Here is a 21,336-nt window from a genome sequence, read left to right as displayed (position 1 = left end):
TAAGTACAACTTAATTTTATGGATGTTAAAGGACAAATTGATTTAAAAAGGAATAAGAAATTCTCGGAGGAGACATAAACTGAATTCAGTGGTCTTAATGCAGCTTTTTCCATGGGACATTCATAAGCTGCCAACTTCTCAAAGTTTAGAGGGGAAATATGTGGGAACAATCACTCCATACAAGCTCCTTTTCTCCTATGTTTTTTATTTCTTCTGGATAGACTAACACTTTGAAACAGATTTATTAGACATAAAAGTAGTAACCCATTAGGGTAACTAGTAGCTAATGTACCTCATTACCCAACTAGTTACACCACAGCTCCCAGACTCCTTGCTGTGGAAATGGGGGTGATAGCTCCAGTTTTAACTAAAACTTAGTTTCCAAACATGCACTAAGAAGCCTAGAAGTTCTGAAAATATCAACTGTACCCAAGATCTTTCAAAATTTCCAGCCTCCCTGTCATGGCTTTCATTGATTACCAAAACAAAACTTCCTTTCTCTTGGCGTTATTATACAAACCTAGAGATCCAAATTCTCTGTTAAGAAAAAGCTGAACTGTTTTATTTTCCTCTGGAATTAAAACTGCCCTGGAGGGGGAAGCAAAATTCAAGACTCCGTGTGGTTCATCACTAGCTTCTACTGTCAGAACAGCTTCATATCCTTGACTATCCAAAACAGCAGCACCTGAAGAAGAAACTCCTGCAAAAGAATCAATGGACTACAGTGAATAAAGTGTTATCCAGTTAATTTTTTTTTATATATTACTGTTATTATTACATTCAAATGACAGTTAGTAACAATGCAAATGAAATTAAACCAAATGCATTATGCGTTCACTGAAGTTTATGGATAGTGTGAAATGTGTATATATTTACATTCTAGAACAAATACAGGAACATACAATCACAACAGAAATTGTATGCATACTAAGTATAGAGTCACAAAAACCTATTAAGAAATGAGAAAACTTAATGGGTGAGTGCCAAATATCAACTTCCTTAAATTTCCTCTATTGTAAAAGGAAAGAGAAAATTTTCCCAGGAATTAACTCCAAAAGTTAAAATTATATTCAACTTCTAAATCATTCCATTAAGAAATTACTCCCTTTCCCAAGTGTTGCCTTGATGAATAATTCTTGGTGTATCAATTTATGCTTATCCTGATGGATTACAAGAGTCAACAAATGACTCTGGCAAATTGGTAAGGCACCTAGCAGCAACACAATCCACGTCAAGCTAGTTTGGTGCTTAGACATCAATTTCAGTCTAACAGAGGGTATTTTCAGAAGGGATACAGTTTCATGCCTCTTTTCTCATTATAATTTGAGTGGCAAGAATAAAATACTCTGACCTTGAATTCAGAGGCAGATCAGAAAGTCAGCTTGTGGCATGACAAGATTGCTTTAAAAGATAAAAATATCTCCTTATTTCATGGCAACTGTATCCAGAATACATTAGTAAGCTCAAGTTTGTATTCAGTTAAAGGGATGCAAATAACCACTGAATTAAAAAGGCAGAGTTAAATCACGATTAAAACCAATTAAAGAAAACTGCAAAGAGTGTGGGGGCTTTTATATATATATGTATATGTATATGTATATATATATATATATGTAGATACACACATATACATAAGTATCAAACCTGTTTCAATAAAATGTGAATGAACTTTCCATAGTTTATACCAGTTGCAGTATGCTTAGTCCCACACCTTCAAAAAGGATTAATACATATGAAAATATTACACTATTAAATGGTAGTTTTAAGATATAGCAGGCTATAGTTCTGCATTACCTTCTGTTTTGATGTTGTATAAGATGATCTGGTATTCTTCTTTTTCTTCAGGAATATGGTCATCCAGCAAGTGAACATGCAATGTTGCATTCAATGCCCCCTATTTATTTTATTCATAAAGTGATTAGTCATTATTGTATAAAATACAAGTGATATCACTGTATCATATGTATTTTGAACAACACCTTTAAGAAATGTGAAGTTGAAGTATCAAAAATTATAAAGTCCCTCCAGTTTAGAACTGCAAGAGTAAGGGAGCAAGTAAATAATGAGACCAAGAAACAAAGGCTGCTGTAAAAGCACACTCGTTTTCTCAGCTCAGTTCTAATTACAGTATTCTCCTGTAGCCATTAGCTTTGCTTATGGACTTACCTCAGAAAAAAAGAGTATTCCAGAATAGTTTTCAAAATTTTGTTTTACATTATGCCCAACTATCTTCCACTCAACAGTAACATTTCCCAGTCCTGGGGCAGTTCTTACAATATGGAATTGCAGTTGTTCTCCTAGGAACAAAGGGTAAGATGTAATATTTTGGGGTTTCCTTTCCTACGTATCAATCATAAAAATGAGAAGTCAAAAACATGCATCACAGTCAAAATAATTTTTTGGAAAGACATTCATATTTTTAATAGTGAGCTTCACAGTAGTTACATAACACATTTGTCTTAATACTGAAACAAAAAAAACTAAACTCTTTTGTCCTGGGTTTTTCTTGTTTTAGCTCACTCCTGGAAAGAACTATCAAAATATGAGGGAACCTGGTACAGATGGATAACTTAGAAAGTAAATGCCCATCAAAACATGCACAAACATAAGAGCGATATCTGTCTGTGAACTACATGAAATAGTAAATGCTGTATGTACCAGCTATAACACAAATAGATTTACTACAACAGCTAACTGGCAAGGAATATACGCTTTTCTAACATTTGTAGTGTCTTGTGACTTTACATAGTGCATGCAGAAAAATGCTTGTAACTACCTGTAAGTTCCATCTATGTGATTTTGAACTTACAAATATCATCAGTGTTAGAAAAGAAAATATCCAGAAAATGTGAATATTTAATAGTTTATAATTTTAAAAATAAAGTATTTAAAAATCAAACATTAATATTTAATAATTTTTTAAAATATATTTTCTGGGATAATCAGTATCAATTGACAATGTGCATCGACAAGAAGTAATTATGGTGTTTTTCACATTTATAACATTTAACAATGGGCACTTCAATTAAAAAGAGCAAGGTCCTTAGAAATCTTTGTAAAATTTAGAAAATTTATATAATTTATATAATATTAAATATTTATATACATTTATAAAATTTACATAGTTTATATAATATTAAATATTTAAAATATGGGTATGTAAAATTAACATGTTATATCAATATGAAATAAATCAGCAGGTAAAATTAGTAATATTATGTAATACATTCACATTAGAGGACTGATGTTTATTTATAATATGTAAGTATTGCATCTGTATGTCAACAACATTTTTCAAGTGCACGGAATTTAAGTTGCGAGTCTGTACAGTGTTGCATTGGCTTTCAGAGACATGAAATATGCAGAAATCTATAATACTGAGGTGCTTGGAAATAATGCTACATGAGATTTCTTTTGCTTACTAAAGAATGAACAAAACTAAGCAAAAATTTGTCAAAATATATTTTAGTAATGCAGAAAGAGAAATCTGACAAACTTAGTTCCATCGCCAACTGACTGAAAAAGGCTTTCTTAGTATTGCTATAAACTGACTTGATTTTTTTTTCACTGTTGCAAAATCTGGAATAATTCCATCTTCTGATTTGTGTTATGTACACGCTTAGAAGCAAACCTATTGAGAAACATTGAGATACATCTACGAAAGTGAAAGAGAAGATGTGGTGTTATGTGGCTTCTTGCTCCATGGCATAGAGAATTGAGAAGCCCAGCTAGTCTCTCTGATTACGTAATTTATAGAGCATCAAGTTAGGATGCTATCTGGCTGTTCTAGTATATTATATCACAGGACGGTATTGTATAGCTAAAACTGGCAGGAACAATTTGAACATTTTTTAGACATGTCCTTTTTTTGGTAAGGAAATATTAGAGAGATGCATGTATATTGGCTACCAATGACAGAGATATGAACAACTTCAAGAGACCTTAATATAACTGATTAAAACATAAAATTGTGAAGAAGTAATACAGGAACTGTATACACCCATTTTCAAATAAATAGAATTAGTATGTTATTCAGCATTGACATTTCAAACTTCAGTTAAGCCTTGGAGATGTACCAGTGTTCATATCTTTGTCTTAAGTTGTTCCATGTTGCTTCTAAGAGAATAAAAGAATTCAAAATTTACTGACATCACAAGGATTCTGCTTCTACAGTCAGATATCTGAGGATAGACTACCAGTTTACAAGTTCCCCTGAGGCTAATTAATCATATTGTTTAACACTGCACTAAAATCCATTCTATCCTATTTGAGATTTTTGCATATCCATTGCAAACAAATAAGTATTTAACAGAAGAATGGTTACTTTAGTACCATTGCAGAAGGCACGATTTAGACAAAGCTTATTTCAGTACATTATGTAATAAAATGGATTTTCACTGAAGACTGGGTCAAAACATTCTATGATACAGAAGCCTGTTACACTGTAATCCAAACACTAAGAAGAAACCTGAAGTATGATTCATCATAATTACAGACCCCAAGTAGTTATTTACTGACCCATGTTTCTTGATCAGCTTTACCAAAATCTTTGGTATCCCTATCCATAAAGAAACACTAATACAAATACTAATTGATTTTTGAAGATTGAAAGTGTTATTAGGCTAATGTCACTATTTTAAGTTTTTTAATATTTAACCCTGTTATCCATATCTTTAGATTTCATTTATCAGGGAGAAGAAGGGGGCCTCAGCCATCCTCCTCTTCTACATTATTTGAAGCTACTGCAGTGCATTTTCCTCTAATACAGTCATAGCCACACAACTGTTGCATGCCTCTGCCTGTACTAAAATGCTACCCTTGCCCTCAATAAGGTGATAAATAACCTGCATAGCTTGAAAATAACAGAGATTTTCTTGACAGAAATTGTTCAATAATACAATAAATATAAAAGATAATCATATTTTAATTTATGTCTGGTAAATTCTGTTTTCAGAACAAAAAAACATGATACTGAAAACGAAATGCAAACACTGAAATCATCTAAAGGCCTTAGCTCATCCTTTTTTTTATCAAAGTGACTTAGTTTGGTTGTTTTTTCTTGCTGCAAGACAATGTATTATTTTTCACAAACTGGAGGAATTACAATCAAGTAATTTCCAAACTATAGCAGAATATTTTTGCTCCAAATGGCCAGCATTTGCTAGCATGCTATGAATAATATTTAACCAGCGGAAAGTATTCAGGGTCATCATAACCTTTGGGAATAAGCCTGTTTGTATTAACTCCTTGTGCTCATTAACAGCTCTTTTTAGCTTGCCCAATTGAAGCTGGTTTGGCAAGTGGATCAGAACTGTTAATGTGGAGGAATAAAGGACAAGAACAGGGCATACACTAGCACAGAATTAACACAAACCATATCTAGATAAAAAACAAAAGGTTGTGATGTCCTTTCATGACTGGAAAAAAACGGAACACATTTGGTTGACAAAGACTTTTTTCTTCAAACAGAAAACACAATGCACACAGTTCTGTACAGCGAATTTCTTAACTTTCCCTGCCCATGGGTTTACATGTCAGAGAGATGTGATATGTGATATGCGATACTGCAATGCACTGAGGTTCCACCAAAGGCTGCCACAAGCAATTCACTGTCAGTACCATTATTATTAAGCTACGCAAAACTGCACCAAACCTTAGATCAAACATGCAACACGCTCTTTTAAAGCGCTAATAGAAATCTTTGGTTCATATCTAATTATTATCGTTCTTTCTCAAATGTCATGACTGAGTAATGACAGCAAGATTGCTACATTCCCAAATTAATCACCATAAAAAAGCAGGAACAGAAAATTTTAAAACAGCAGGTTATTCAGTCAGGAAGAGGGAAAATGTGACCCTAATCTTTCTGTGGGAGTATTTTCTAGAAGATTTAAAGTGAATTGTAGTAACTGATAGATGAGATTTGCTCATAACTACTAATAGGTGTGTATGATGGGAGTTCTGGAATATGGTATAAATGAATAAGACAAGAAATGCTAAAAGGAGCTTTGAAATGCAATATCAATAGAAGCAAGGCATGATCTTCAGAAAAAAGGAAAGCACAGATGGTGATATATAAAATGGTTTTACAAATGGTGTACTCATCCTTTCCACAGATTTCCTTTAAGTGCTATGCTTGCAAGAGTTAAAAATTCGAAGAAATACATGCCAAGTATGTGGTTATTCTCTGCTTGCTGGCATTCTCTGAACAGTGATACAAACAATCACTGTGAGTCATTACCAACAGAAAGTACCAAGGTGGAAGTTAATGTTAAACAGAGTGTGCTCAACACAAAGAACCCACCTTCACGACCAATAACAGATCTTGAGGCTGTCTGGAAGCTAATAATTCCTGCCACATTGTCACTTGCCAGAATGACCACTGTGACAGTGTCAAAACTGGGCAGAATCCGACTCCCTCCTTCAGTATGGACCAGGCTGAGTATGATACTTTCATTATCCTCTGGCTCCGGATCATCTAAAATGGTCAGCGTGACCATCTTTTTTGTTTCCCCTACAAGGAGAAGAACATATACATATTTATGTGTACGCATGGAAATCACCTTTTAAAAGGACTTAATCATCTCCTTTTGTAGGAAATACTTAAAAAATATAAAAAAGGACATGAAGCATATTTATTTATTTACCTGTCTAGAAGTTACTGAATGTCATTATGAAGTTTTATTCAATTATTATTGAAAAGTTACACTAGAGCAATGAAATTATCAAATTATTAAATATACTATGTAGAAATTAACAATGTAGGCATAATTTCAGAATGTCTAGAATTTTTTATTTGCATTATAAGTTCTCTGACTTTCAAATTTAACTTAAAAAAGGGGAATATCATTCTTGTAAAAAAATTACGAAGTGCATAAGTTCTCTGATGAACCATATACACAAGTACGTAGACTTAATCTGAATATATTTACTGGGCCAGGGAATGCATTAAAATGGGCTGTCATTGTGTTCATTATTTGTCTTCTGGACTATCAAAGAATGACAGTGTAAACAGCAAACACGATCAATTACCAGTCTCTATAATCCATTACAATTTAGAACACAATCCTGTTGCTCAGTGCATGTGCATAACCTGTGTTTTATGATTATGAGAATATCAGTTTACAAGATAGATACACATATTTCTTGCTACATTGTGTTTCAAAATACTTTGAAAACTGTATTTTCTAAACTTATAACCTCTAATGTAATTACATGTCAGCCTCAGAATCACTGCTGGCAACCATTCTTTTGAGTTCAGATGATTTAGCAAGCTAGCTAGCACACTAGACTCTATACTATACTCCCATACATTGCTTTCAAAATAACTGTTCAGTCAACTCTGACTTTGAAAATATAAAATATATCTGTTATGTTGTGTAGTACTTAAGTGATGTCTGCCATTGACTTGTTCGTCCTGTTTGCAATTTTTTTTTAATATGTTGTTATGTTATGTTATGAAATCAACATGATCTCAGAATCTAAAAAGAGACGTTATGAAAAATTAGTACTGTACTAACTGAAGGTTAACAAAAGACCACTCAGGCCTGATTCTCATTTTCATAATGCTTGATATAACAATGAGCTTCAGCATTATTATTCCTTATTTATTTGATAAAAAGATAATCTTTATAATGCACACTGCAATATTTCCTAAAAAAATACTTAGATATTTATGCTTTTCATCTTTTTTTTTACTACCACCGTGTGTGTTCTGCAATATAATGCTATATGCTAATGAACTATATTCTTTTGAAGATGTATCCTGAACATTCAGAGAGGTTTAGCCCAAGAACAAGACATCACTTATCAAAACATCCAGAAGACTGAGTGCTTGTCAGGTTCTTTTTGCTTTTCTTTAGTTCTATAAAACAGAAGCTAGTGCAAAACCTTGCCTCACCTTCAGCGAACACCAGAATCTCACCAAAACCTACAAAATCCAAGTTTGGGGTAGCGGTTCCACCAACCACACGCCATTCCACTGTCACCTGTCCCAGGCTGCCTTCTGTCCTATGTATCATTAGCTGCACGTTGGTCTGAGGATGTTCTTCTACTTCAATATACAGACCTTCCTCTGTCACATTGGGACTTACGCTGTAGATCTTAAATACTCCAAATGCATCTCCATTCATCATTATGATAACTGTGGAAGTATTTGGCTGTCCTATAGTTGGTTGATTTTTTAAGCTGGTTGAGATGTTCATTAGTTCAACTTTCAGAAGGGATATAGTGAATTTCTCATCCAACTCTGGCAGACTGTCAGGGAGTATGGTAACTGTGAGATTTGCAAACTCTTCCCCTTCCAGCATTATGGCCCACTGTCTTGTAATAGATTCATAATCACTGCCAGCGATGGCTTTTGTGCTAAAGAGAGCGGATGCACTGGTGACGTTTTTCTTGTAGATCCAGAATCCTGAAGTGTTAGTTAATGGGCCGATCTCTGATGTCAGCCAAAGGCAGAGAGGAATCTCAGAGGCACTGGAAAATGTAAAGGCTGAACATGCTTGTTCTTTTAGGCACTGGGTTGCACAGGCATACAGTGGGTCACTTGCCGACGACACATTCACTCTGGTCTTGGATGGTTGGTCAGGAATTCCTTGTACAGGAGACTCGTAACAGGCCAGGATATCCTGACCTTGCTCAATGGCAAGAGCTACAACGTCAGTCTCAGAAGTGCTGTAAAATATCTGCAGCTGACCAAACCTTCCCCCACTAAAAGACATTAAAATAAAAATGTAATGTTAAAATAAAAATGTAATGTAGTTATTAGTCTAATATTCTGTATGTTTCTGGGTTAAGAATAAAAGTGAACAAAACTGACTGGCCCTTTCTGAATTGCTGAAAAGTTCCAAATAGCTAATTAAAGTGGATTCCCTTGAAGCTAGTACTGGAATAACTCAGTTGCCATTTTTTGTGGATAGCAAGTTTGATTATTTATAGCTTGGGTAGCAGTCTGTTAAGAAGACATGTTTGTGAACATTTGTTTCTAGGAATTAATTTAGTCGTCTTAGGGCTGGCAAGGAAGAAACAGCCTGTGTTGTCCAACCTGGTCATCTTTCCTCCCAGGTGTCCTCAGGATATCATATCACATACATAAAACCTGTTTTCCTTTTCTTGTTTCTTTCCGTCATACAAGGGTCAACCCATTTTGTCCTCCAGTTCAAATCACAGTAGCAGGCTGTTGTGAAGCTTTAAATGTTTTGACGATTAAATAGGCAAAATGAAACTTCAAGTACACTATGTACATTAGGTTTACACTGTACATTACAATGTATGTTACATTTAAGTACTTTATGTACACTCCTAAGAAGCAGACATCTAGTTCAAAAACAATGTATATGAAATAAAAATGCATTGAGCTGGCAGATCAAGAAATTCATGCAAATACTTATACAAGAGGAGCATGACATTTGAAATTATAGCCGAGACAAAAAAAAAACAAGAAAGAAATAATAGATATAAATAAAGCAAACATTATACAAACCTTCGCCTGACTGTTATATTTGCAAGCAAATTTCTTTCTAGTGGCTCCTGAATTCGATATAAGGATTGATGAAAGAAAACTGTGCCATAAGGATTATCATTGGCAGGTATTATAATATTTGCCACGCCATCTAACCCGATAGCACCACCATTGGAGGCCTGAGTTAATTCTACACGGACAATCTCAAAAAGAAAAAAAAAAAAAAACAAAAAGAAATAATGCAGCTAAACAATTTTTGGTATTTCTGACAATAATCACAAGCAAAGTAAAATCTGAACTTCTTGCACCTTCCTTCCAGAACAGTCCTTGTTTTTCTTTGCACACATTTCTATAACAAGTTAAAACTCTAATACTACTCAAGAAAGGTATAACTGCTTTACTTACTTCTTCTATTTCTGGAACATCATCAGCCAGGATTTCCAACAGCAACATCTGAATGGCTTCCCCAGGGACAAAAGTAATATTACCCAAGGCAACCTGCAAGTCAGCATCAGCAGGATCTCCATTAATGGTAGCAACCCACTGAACAGTAACATTACCGAGTGTCCCAGCATTGCGGATTATTGGCAGATTCATGGTTACTGATCCAAAGTCAGGCTCCTCCACAGTGAATTCGGTAATCTGAAAAACTGAAGTACAGCACAGAGAGATGCATTTCACTAACAATGAAACTGAAAGTAAATATATCAACTCCTGAAGTATATAGTTTTATTTCACTTGATTGCATTTACTAGCAGAGGTTGAAACTTAAAAGCAAACTTTCAGTATTAATATTTTCATCTGCAGAGGAAATTGGCATGAAAATTGAGCCTTCATCCAAAAAGTTTATTCCAACATACCTGTTGTTTGGGGCTAACCATAAGCTGTTTCTAAGCTTTTAGGAGACAATTTCATAATTATTCCTAGCAAGAAAACTCTTTAGCAGCTTTCGTGTCACTGATTGAAGAAATAAGTCAACATATTCCATTTAAAATTGTCTCAAGAAAAGTCCTCCTTGTATTAAACTTTTAGTTTTTAAGAATTAAGTTAATTAATTACCCATCTGGAATTATTTATTTTTGACATTTTTTCTTTCTTTCCTCTACCTTCTTCTACTGACAAAATGGAAGAAGAGGAATTAAGTAAGGTACTGAAGGGAGAAAAGGGTAAGTCAAAGGAAAAGGCAGCAAAAAATACACAAAGAAAATAAACAACAAACAAAAAAGATAGATTTCTAAAATATCATTAAATTTTTGAAATCACCAAAACCCTTCTCAAAACCTGTGTAATGAAATTAACTTTGGAAAGTATACACAATTCGTTTTATTGATAATAACAGATAGAAGAAAAACTAAAGTACTTGACAGAAAATAAGAGAATGTAATTTAATTTCTCTTTATACTTTTCAATTTCCCCAGATTTTTAAATCTGCTTTTTAAATTTAATTTTGATTAATTTTAAATTTGATTTTTACTGCTATCCAGTAAAGCAAAGATATCAAAGTATTTAAGCAACAGATATGCAGATTTTGGTTTAAACCTATTGCAGAAATGCAGCACTTAGAATAGATATAAAATAAAAAACTAAACTACAATCCATCTGTTTCTATTGGGAGATTCCAAACTCCTGCTATATCAACTGCCTAAAGAATAGTTTTTTGTTATATTTAAGCATCATTATTCCTTAATTGCATGTTTTAATTTAGTTTATCTTATCTTTTCCTTTACTGTCTTCATCCAGGCTTCCTCTTTTTCTTCTGAAAGTTTTTATTCAGTTACCCAGTAACAGCTCACCCACAAATCTGCAGTAAAAATGTTAACAGAAGAGAGGAAATATGCAAATAAGACCCATTTACCAAAGGATCCAAAAGGGTCATCAGAAGCCTCAATAATTATGATTGCCCTAGTCAAAGATCCAAGCAAAGCTCCTCCCGTTGTTTGATTCAGCAGCTGAACATAAAATGACTCCTCAACTTCAGGATTGATATCATTAATTATATAAATTGGCACAGCTTTACTTGTTTCTCCTTCTAGTAAGACAACATCTGATGAGGCTACACTGTAGTCCTCACCTAGATTTGTAGACGAAAAAAAAAAAACAATAAAAAACACAGAATATTAATGCATTATGGTTCAGTGTATTGAACATCATCAGTAATACTTATCTTCTTTTTCTTACACACGTATTCCTCTGTTTTTATGGGTTTTTTTTCTTTACCTTCAGACTCAGACAACACAGTCCCTTTTGTTTCCCATTGCCTCTTAGATATCTGGATGGATTAAAATAAAACTTGGCTTGGTCAAAACAGAGTTTGCACTGTTAGAGCAAGAGGTAGTTACAAAAGGTGCATTATTGTCTTCCATTGACAAGTTCACACTACCAAGATGTTTCTGCTGTTGATTTCTAATTGCTTTCTGGCTTTCCAAGAGATAAAAGTGAACAGAAGCACCTTTGTCAAAGTAGATTTTAGTAAAGGGCACATTTTGTGTATGGACCTCACTTTAGGCAGACTTGTCTCTAAGAATGTCTAGATAAACTGTGATACACTAGATAACAGCTCTGCTTCAGAAACTAATTGAAAGAATACTCTGACATCAATCTAGCTACACACTTATTTAGAAAAGTCTGTTACATAAAAAGGAAACTAAAAAACCAGTTCTCAGAGCATGTACCACCCACCTAGACAATTTCAGACACAGCTGAAATACAGTGGGTTTGATTTATAACTGTCTAAGTGGTTTTAACATTGCACACTTCATAAGTTTGCTCTTTTCTTTATGTACCTTCTCTATAGCAGGGACCAACTGAAGAACTTAACCTCCCATTTTTAAACTTCAGGTCTTCTTGGGTTTTGATTTCTTTTTGCCTGTTTGTTTTACAGCTGAGTCCCCAGCTCTCACTTCCTCTCCAACAAGCTCACCTAAACAATGCATGGTGGGTTGAATGTACACAGGACTAAACAGTAGCTACATATACTACTATAATTTTTTTTTTTTTAAGAGGTGGTGGGCTACTAGGGAAACAAATACCCCAATTCCCTCACTCATTTCTCTTGCTAGATTCTTCAGTGACGATGTCTCAGATCTTTCTAAAAGCTGATGCATGATCTCTCCCGTAGGGCTTGGATTCTTATTTGCTAAGCAGAGTTAGTAAATGTCTCACTATTTTTTTCATTTGTACTTGTTATACAATAGTGCATTCAATACACACTTGTTTGCTTTGTCCGCTCAAAGCATACAGTTTGTTCTTTCCACTGTAACACAGATTGCATACTTCTGATATTCTGATTTCTTACCAGCTGTTGCAGTTATTGGCATAGCTTTAAATTTCACAGAAACATCTGCAAATATTCCCCCAGTTCTTGTCACGTTAATGATTGGTCCAACATAATTTTCAGCAACTCGCACAGTTGAAGCTGAAAGCTGAAGTGTTCCAAAAGCATCATCATTGGCATTGATAATTACATGAGCTATTGTCTCACCCACTAATCCAAGTCGAGGAGAATTTAGAACTGAAACATAAAGAAAACTTAGTGAGGGGGTGACTGAAATGCTTGCTCTCTATGGCTATAGAGTTCATAGACATACATGTGAGTTTAGTGGTTAGTCACCACTATCCTTCAACAAAATTATCATTTTTAGAATCAGAGAAAGTGTAACTACAAACTGCACCAACGTACTTTTGGTGTTTGAATTATATTACAGCAGAAAAATCCCAGGTTTTAATAACGTCACTCTACCTTGCTGTGGAGTGCACAAGCCATAATTTTTTTGAAGAGGCGAGGTACTATGAAATAATTGGTTTATTTATTTATTTGTCCATAAGGCCAGTAGTAAGATCAATTCAGTTTAGAAGAATTTCATCTTTACACTTGCTATGATGAAATATAAATAAGATTTCAACTGCTCAGCAGAATTATATTTGAAGTTTCCCTTAACATCAAGATTAATCTGGGGCAGGTGCAGCAATTAGACATGCCAAGAATCTTTGAAGCACAAATTAGGCTGTAATGACCTGAATTTATCTGAATGAGAGATGAAGCAAACATTCTCTACACTAAAAAAGCAACAAGAGGCTGTAATTCTACACCACTTCGTTTTTAAAAGACTTTTTTGGCTTTTAAGAAGCAAAACTAGTTTAGTTATTTCCTAATACTGAACTTTACAGAAACAACACTAGATGAACAGGTACTAGTGCACAAAACCAATACTGTAACACAGTTGGCCTGAAAGACCTTGGATAAGGCAATGCCAAAGGGATAAAAAAATGTTCATCCACCCCTGACAAAATACTGTGCTAAAGGAAATACATGCCAACAGTACACAGGGCAGGTAACTCGGAGATTTCTTAACTCTACAGAGTTTGGCAGAGGTAAAAAGTTTATCATATTTATATTAAATATAAATACTAGCCTTCATATTTAAATTTCAGGTTTTACATATGTAAGATACTTACTTGGCCGATCCTGTACTTCCTCAATCAAAACAATACTGCTTAGCTCCACAAAAACAGATTCTGACCTCTCAGGATCATTATCATCCAAAACAGGCAAAGATATTGTGGCCTCACTTTCATTGGCTGCGAAGACCATGTAACCTGTAATGGGTATATAATCTTTTCCCTCTATTGCTCTAACAACATCAGGTGGAAGAAAGGGTGACTTTTCGTCATCACCAATAGTTCTGTATGTCACCATTACTGTACCGAGGAGACCACCACGCCTTATTATTGTCAGGGAGATATTTTTTGTTTCTTCCTCAACTTTTATTGGTCTGTTTTGCTCAGAAAAGATGAAGACTCCATATGGATCGTCATTAGCTAAAATAGTTAATGTTGCATTAGTATGATTTCCAAGACGACCACTGGAGACATTGATGATCAAAACTGAAAACACCTTATCCAATTCAGGAACTTCATCAGGAGAAACCTGTACTGTAATATTTGCTCTTGCTTGGCCAACGTCAAACGTTACATTCCCTTCTGCAGAGATCAGGTCTTTGGTGAGATCACAGACCACAATCCAGTGCAGTGTCACCTGAGACAAGGCCCCATGCTTTCTCACAACCTAAGTGAAAAATATAAAGATCTGCATATTTTTGTTCTATGAGAAAGAAAAACGTAAAAGTATGAGATGGAATTAAGTAAAGACATTGACATGATGGGTTAAAAATAAATTTGTGTTTTAAAAAACCAGTGTAATCTTTATTATGTCAGCTTTGCTGTACCTGTTGTCTCATCAACACTGTTATTTTAAGATAGTAGTACCTCAAATGTAAACACGTAGAAGTAATTTTAAACCTGTAGATATTATTATTACAACATTTTAGCTTCAAGCTGGATGATACACATTAGGAAACTCAGTATGAAATGGCAAAACAGATGCGCATGATAAAGTTGTTATAAACCCTATAGACTTATGGCAAAAACATCACAGAATGCCCAGTAAAAACAGAGACAGAAGAGGACTGCACAGCAATAAGATACTCAAAGCTTTCTAACCTGCAGCACAATATTGCTATCTCCATCTTCAGGCTCAGTTCCATTTACCGCGAGTGAGTCAGTACTGAACTCAAACACACCATGAGCATCATCAGAAGCCTCAACAGTCACAAGGATGTGGGATGCAATTCCCAAGCTAGCTGTTAAGTGCAAGTTCCAAAAAAGGTTATTTTTTCTAGCATCTTTTCTTACACGAAAGAAAACAGCTAAAGAAATATGTTACAAAAAATACACAGGACAGCATGACTGGAGTAGCTGTGCTGTTTTGTCTTTGTTTTTTTGAAATGCATAACCATCCACATGGATAAGGAGCTGACTTTCAATAATGCAGTCCTGGCAGCTCTTCTATGGAACTATGTAACAAAAAAATATAATAACTATGAATATTTTAAGGGAGGAATAGAAATAAAATTACAGGTTTAATGAATGAAAATGGAGCAGAATTTAGGATAGTGGGGAGTTATATGGTAAACAACAGCATAAGCAGATAGACCAAATGAATGCAGGTCTCATCTCAACATGAGCTGGAATGAAAAACAAAAAACCAAGTCTGGTAAACCCTACTACTAAAAAGATTGTCTTGGGTGAGATAACTTGCTGCTCAGAGACAGAAAGAGCCTGGGACTTAAGAAGACAATTTCTAGAAACAATGAAAAAAATAGTACTTAAAAAAAAAACAAACAGGAAGCTCCAAAAAATAGCTAAATCACAGACTTACTCTCAGATTCAAATGAAAATCCTTTGCATTTACAAATAAAATTGAAAATCAGGATGTTGCAGAGGAATAAATTATTCCGTTTGGATAATGGGTGCTCATATAACATTTTCAGGTCTGTAGGGTTTAATTTAAAGTCCTATATGATTAGAATTTCCCTCAGATTTTATGTTATTTCTGCATCTAGCATTTTTTTAATTTTCTCTGTATTAAATTATCTTTGTTTTATGTATGTCATGACATAAATACAAACTTAAAGAGAAGAAATTAAAAACAATAAAAACATTCCTTTAAAAAATCTAACAAAGCTTACTCTTCTTTAAAAGTATTTTTGACATGCAGAGAATCAAAGTAACATAAAGCACATATAAAAGCAAGTAATTTTTAAATTATCTTCAATTAAAAAGTGTCTTTGCTTTTTGTCTCCAGAAAATTTGACAATTTTCAAGCAAAACTAATTTTGCAAACTGTACTTCTGGAATTACTATGTTATGTTTTACAACAATACATTTTTGATGGTATAGAAGCTGTTATTTTCTGTGTTACACTAAATACTGACTGCTATTGAAATTATGCCTAAATTAAAATGGAAAAGAATGTTTTGAGAGAACTTTACAATAAATCTAAATTAATCACCTGTAACAGCAACACTATGACAAACTGTGTCAGTATAGTAATTTATGAGGGGTATTACAGTTAGCAATAAAAAATAGGATTAATCAAAAATGCTTACCATGCTGATGGACAGTTGGAAGGAAGAAATCCATGTTCCCATCACCACTACCACTGCCATCATTTCTAAAGAGCTCAGCAACTTTAAGATGACAGACATACAGATATATACAGATATATACATTTATAAATAAAGAGAAAGCAGAAAGTAATTCAAACATTTCTGGACAACACAAAAAGAGAGGGAAATATTCTAGGAAGGCATCCATTTTGGATATGAAAGTATACAGGATTTCTGATAAAAGCAAGAAAAGGTATTGTATATGCCACCTCTTATTTAATTTATCACATTGGAAATAGCAATGGAAGGTCAGAAGGAAAGAAAACACATACAGCTCTGTGTTCTCTTTTCTTTCTTTCCCTGTTTGTGTCCCCTCTTCGTATTTCCCTTTTTTCATTTCTAAATGAGGTCTGTCATGGAGAAATTGGAAATGTGAATTAAAAAAACCCAGGGGCTAAAACCCCACAAACTCTCTTATTCTAATATTTTCTCACAAAGCAAAAACGTGTCAGAAAGTTGGAAAAATCTGCAGAAAGCTTAACTAATGGACACTTTACCCTAAGTTTTGTGCTTGCAATGGTGTTGGAAAGGCCAAAAAGAGGGTCTGTGTTAAGCAGGTATCTGCCTAGTGAATTACTGAAGTTAGCTATAAGTTTTCTGGTAAAAAAAAAAAAAAATTAAAGAGAGAAGTTTGGTTCTTTTTAACAAAACAGCTATTCAACCAAAAAGTCCACATGCATGAAAGGTCTGAAGTTTTTGTCAAAAGCATCACTAAGGCCACACTGCACCATATAGACAGATATCGTCACAGTAGAGAGCTGGATTCATTCATATATCATATAACTTCCCAGAAGGCACCTCACTTGCATTCCTGCATTGCTTAATAAAAGTCAATTTATGGCTGCCAACATTTCTAATTACTTTTTTCCCTCCAACCAGCTTTATAATCTCCCTTAAAAATTTTCTCCAATGGAACAAGTTCTGAAAGGGATAAGTGGTTTTATGTGGTAGAGGCACTGATGCCTGCCATCCCCCGTGAGACTAGCATCTCACAGCAAGATTTCCTTTGAGTGTTTTTCTTGTTCTTCCACAGAGCTACCAGCTCTCTCTCCAGCTCAGCTAAACTCCTTAGGTGTCTCAAGACCCACAATCTCCTACTGCTATAATCCAGCTGAATACATTAGGAGTCAGTGTATCATGATTTCTCTGATTTCACTCAAGTGGCAGATAAAAAACCCACTTTGGCTGTTTAGCCTTAAATATTTTATTAATATTGACAAATTTTTTATAAAAATGAATTCATATATTTTTTACATTTTTTTAATTCTCATTACCAACCATGAAATTACATAACATGAAAATCAGCAATTGCCTTTAGATTACCTAATACATAGTAATAATACACTTTCTTTGGGATCTGGTGATTTCCAGCAACTATGAACAAACTATCTGAAGAATAGTTATGAAAAATTATAGCCGTCTGGGGGACATGGGAGTGTTCATTTGTTTTTAGAAATAACATGGAAATAGTACAGCTAAGAAAGGTAAGATTTTAATGAATGAGTAGAGATCATGAAAACACAACCAATGGATTGACATATGTGCCTTACCTCCTCCTTCTGGGTTCAACAGCTCTACTTTAAAAGTTTTTTCTAATTCAGGAATAGAATTATCAGTGATGTTAACAGTAAGGTACTTGTATCTTTCTCCTGGCTGAAATTCCAGCGTGCCCACAACAGCCTGCAATATGAAAGCTCTTCACATTTTTGTTCAAGTCTAATGTTTTCATCCATATAAAAAAAGAAATAGAACCTTGATTTTGGTTTTTTTTTGTCAAAACATCTACTTTTCTTCATGTAAGCTTTTAAAAAAATCTGCTGAATCTTTGTTATGAGAAAAAGACCTCTAAATTCATAGAATTATGAGCATCTGCATTCATCTACATTTTCCTGCACAAATATCAGTTAGAGAAGCAAACACAGATGCGCACAGGCTGTTTTGTTGAACATGTACAAATCTCAGTATGCGCAAACATAAACTTAACCTGTACATGTGCCTGAATGCTCACATGAAGTTTGATATAGTCAGCAACAATAGCAAATATCCCTTCTTGCTATGATGTTGACAATTCTCTTAAGAAAAAAAAATTAAAACTCCTCCTAGGCTTTTCCTAAGAAATAAAACATCCTGCACACACAGGAGGTAAAAGTCACATAATGATATATATTTTAAAGTTTATTACACATTCATTTATCACATCACCATATAAAACGAAGTGTTTCTGTGGAAAGAATCATAGCTGGGCTAAAATACTCAACCTGAAGGCTATCTCCAGGACAAATAACTCAAATTAAATTCCAGAATAATTACACACTTTGGCAATGGCCATACCTGATAATCTTTAGGACTGAAAGCTGTAAGTGGCACTGTTCTGTATTCCACCAGAACTGTTCCAAGAAGGCCTTGTGCACGAACTACCAGTAATCTGATGTGTCCAACTTCTTCTTTGATTGTAATATGGGGCACAGCAGAGGCTGGCAGAATCATTTCATCACCTGGCTGAGGAGGTGGCCCCACAGAGAACTGTAGTAGACCTGGCAGACCAGAAGTACTATTTACATGGCTTCTCTCACCAAATTTAAATTATGATAATCAACTGACACCAAATTATTTATAATATTTATATTTTGTGACATTTCTGAAATGAAAAATCAATTATTGATATGCTTTTAGGCCTCAATCATGCTATTTCCAGAGATGTGCTCTGTACCTTCCCTTCCCTCACTGATATCCTTATCAGTCTTGATAAAGCTACAGCACAATAATGAATTCAGCTCTTCCCAAAAGAGCCTCAATATGTCATAGTATTGGGTATTTATTGGTATAATAACAATGCAGAAATGTCTCTTTGCCAGGAATTCTCATCTGAGAAAAACTTCCACAGACTCAACCACATGCAGCCTTTATTTGCTCTCAGAAAGGAATCATCGCCTGTTTCATAAGTGAAGCTTTGATGCCTTTTTGTAAAATTCTCAAGACCAAGTAACTTATCTTTCACTCTTTTATACGAATTATGAATTAATCTCACAGTTAGATAAAGTGGAACAATTGGCATTGGTTCTTCAACTATCAAGGCTAAGCAAAGTTTTTATCTGTTGAGCTAGAACTATACAGTTATCTGAAACAAGGCCGTATTATCTCCATCATCGTTACCATATGGGTGGTCACTGGCTTTGATGCTGATATCAGTAGTTTCCTTTTCTGGATCTATACTTGCTCCGCTGGTAGGAGTTGAACCTAGTTTTCCATCTGCAGACACTGCAGAGACTAATGTCACACGGAAATATTCATTTAGCTCTGGAATGTCATCATCAATAACATGCAAATTTAAGACCTAGAGAAGGACCAAATAATGGAGAAATCAAACTGTGCAACATACATCACTTACAAGTTCCAACACCCTGCCTAACTCATCAAATTCTTCAAGCAGTCAGTCAGCTATATCTGCTCTGTAGTTCTGAAAGTAATGTGGACAACATTTTTGCTTTCCACATAATTTAACCTAACTTGTAGAATAATGTTTCACGTTTACAATATGTATTCCAAAAAGAATGTTACCAAGCTATCAGAAATGGAAGACATATTTTCTTAAGTGCTTCAAATTACATAAACATATAACCAAGCAAGCAATTATTTATTATCATATCTTAAAATAAGCATAGTTTAAATTGTGTATATTGAAATGTCTGATAGATTTCAAAATCTTGAAGAAATTGTGCTTCTGAAAAGAAATTACAGTGATTAATCCAATTTAGAGAGTAAATAAAGCAAGCTTTTTATGCCACCTGACACTTGAGATTGCAGATCATGCTATTAGTTAACATAATCTGCTCTGCACTGGCCAACGTATTCATCTCAGACAATTCCAGCTTTCTATATTTTGTGATATGATTAGACAAGCATATAGAAGAAAAGGTTTAAGTAGCTGTTCGTATTTGAGGCGTGGGAATGAGTAGCTTACAAATATCAATGGAAAGTCTCTTAGGCTATCTCACCTGAAGAGCAACAGCTCCCAATCTGTTTCTTAGGGCCATTCCCATTAATTCCTCTGTAGGTAGACAATAAATTGGACCACATAGCAGTGAAGCAAGAGGGTATACTGGCCCTTTTCTGCCACTAGATCGAATAAGGCAGGCCTCACCCATGCTGCCACACTAGATAAGCTTTGGAAATTTTTGCTTTATATGACTGTATGCAATGCAGTAATATGATTCAATGGAGAATCAAAGCTGAATGAACAGTGATATGACCAAACTATTTTCAGATATCACAAGCTTTTGCCAAGTTCTAGTCACTTACATTGTTTAATTGGGACCAGATCCACAGTTCTCGTGGAGCCACTGGGATCCTTTCAAATGGTGTCAGTGAGTTTCAGTCAGTCCACACTGACTTCAGCAGAGTGATAAAAGTGAAACCGAGGACGGCATTTTCTATTAACAATTCACACTTTCTATTTCATGAACACTAATAGAAAACACACATGAACTTTCCACAGTATTGTAGTCCCACACCTCTTCCTCAAATAAATCTGAAATTCCTGTGCTGCAGGTCAGGACTGAATTCACAGAAACAGATTAAGCAAAAGGGACAGAACGTGGCCAAGAGCGGTTGCAAGACACTTGATTACAGCAGTGAACTTTACTGTTGTCTATTTAATTGATGTGGAAATAAATCAAAGTTACAAAACTCAGATCAAAACCTGATCATTTTCCAATTTCAAAAGTAGCTGGATGCATAATTTCAGCCCAGGACTATCTACACTTCAAGTATACACATACATATACATATACCTAAATCTAGTTAATATTTTCTATGTATACATATTTGTAAACATATCTAGTATATTATGTGCATTCAAACATAAAT

General features: G+C 34.5%; 1 protein-coding gene across 1 annotated transcript in view; it reads right to left on the bottom strand.

Moving 5' to 3' along the window:
* ADGRV1 (adhesion G protein-coupled receptor V1) overlaps positions 1-21,336 on the bottom strand; it is a 286,915-nt gene that overhangs the window by 211,653 nt on the left and 53,926 nt on the right. The window contains exons 23-37 of the mRNA XM_087761398.1: positions 19,624-19,804; positions 18,802-19,004; positions 18,021-18,150; positions 16,411-16,491; positions 14,963-15,102; positions 13,919-14,528; positions 12,759-12,974; positions 11,319-11,534; positions 9,869-10,113; positions 9,485-9,666; positions 7,901-8,712; positions 6,305-6,514; positions 2,167-2,297; positions 1,795-1,894; positions 521-700 (exon numbers count right to left, since the gene is read on the bottom strand). Of these exons, the coding sequence (XP_087617524.1) occupies positions 521-700; positions 1,795-1,894; positions 2,167-2,297; positions 6,305-6,514; positions 7,901-8,712; positions 9,485-9,666; positions 9,869-10,113; positions 11,319-11,534; positions 12,759-12,974; positions 13,919-14,528; positions 14,963-15,102; positions 16,411-16,491; positions 18,021-18,150; positions 18,802-19,004; positions 19,624-19,804 (3,637 nt within the window). The remainder of the gene's footprint in view (positions 1-520; positions 701-1,794; positions 1,895-2,166; positions 2,298-6,304; positions 6,515-7,900; positions 8,713-9,484; positions 9,667-9,868; positions 10,114-11,318; positions 11,535-12,758; positions 12,975-13,918; positions 14,529-14,962; positions 15,103-16,410; positions 16,492-18,020; positions 18,151-18,801; positions 19,005-19,623; positions 19,805-21,336) is intronic.

This window comes from Nipponia nippon, unplaced genomic scaffold (assembly GCF_047370975.1).
Source record: "Nipponia nippon isolate SJK-2023a ecotype South Korea unplaced genomic scaffold, ASM4737097v1 scaffold_24, whole genome shotgun sequence".
Classification (NCBI taxonomy): domain Eukaryota; kingdom Metazoa; phylum Chordata; class Aves; order Pelecaniformes; family Threskiornithidae; genus Nipponia; species Nipponia nippon.
The sequence above is the reverse complement of the archived record's forward strand: the minus strand, read 5'-3'. Positions and strand labels throughout refer to the sequence as shown.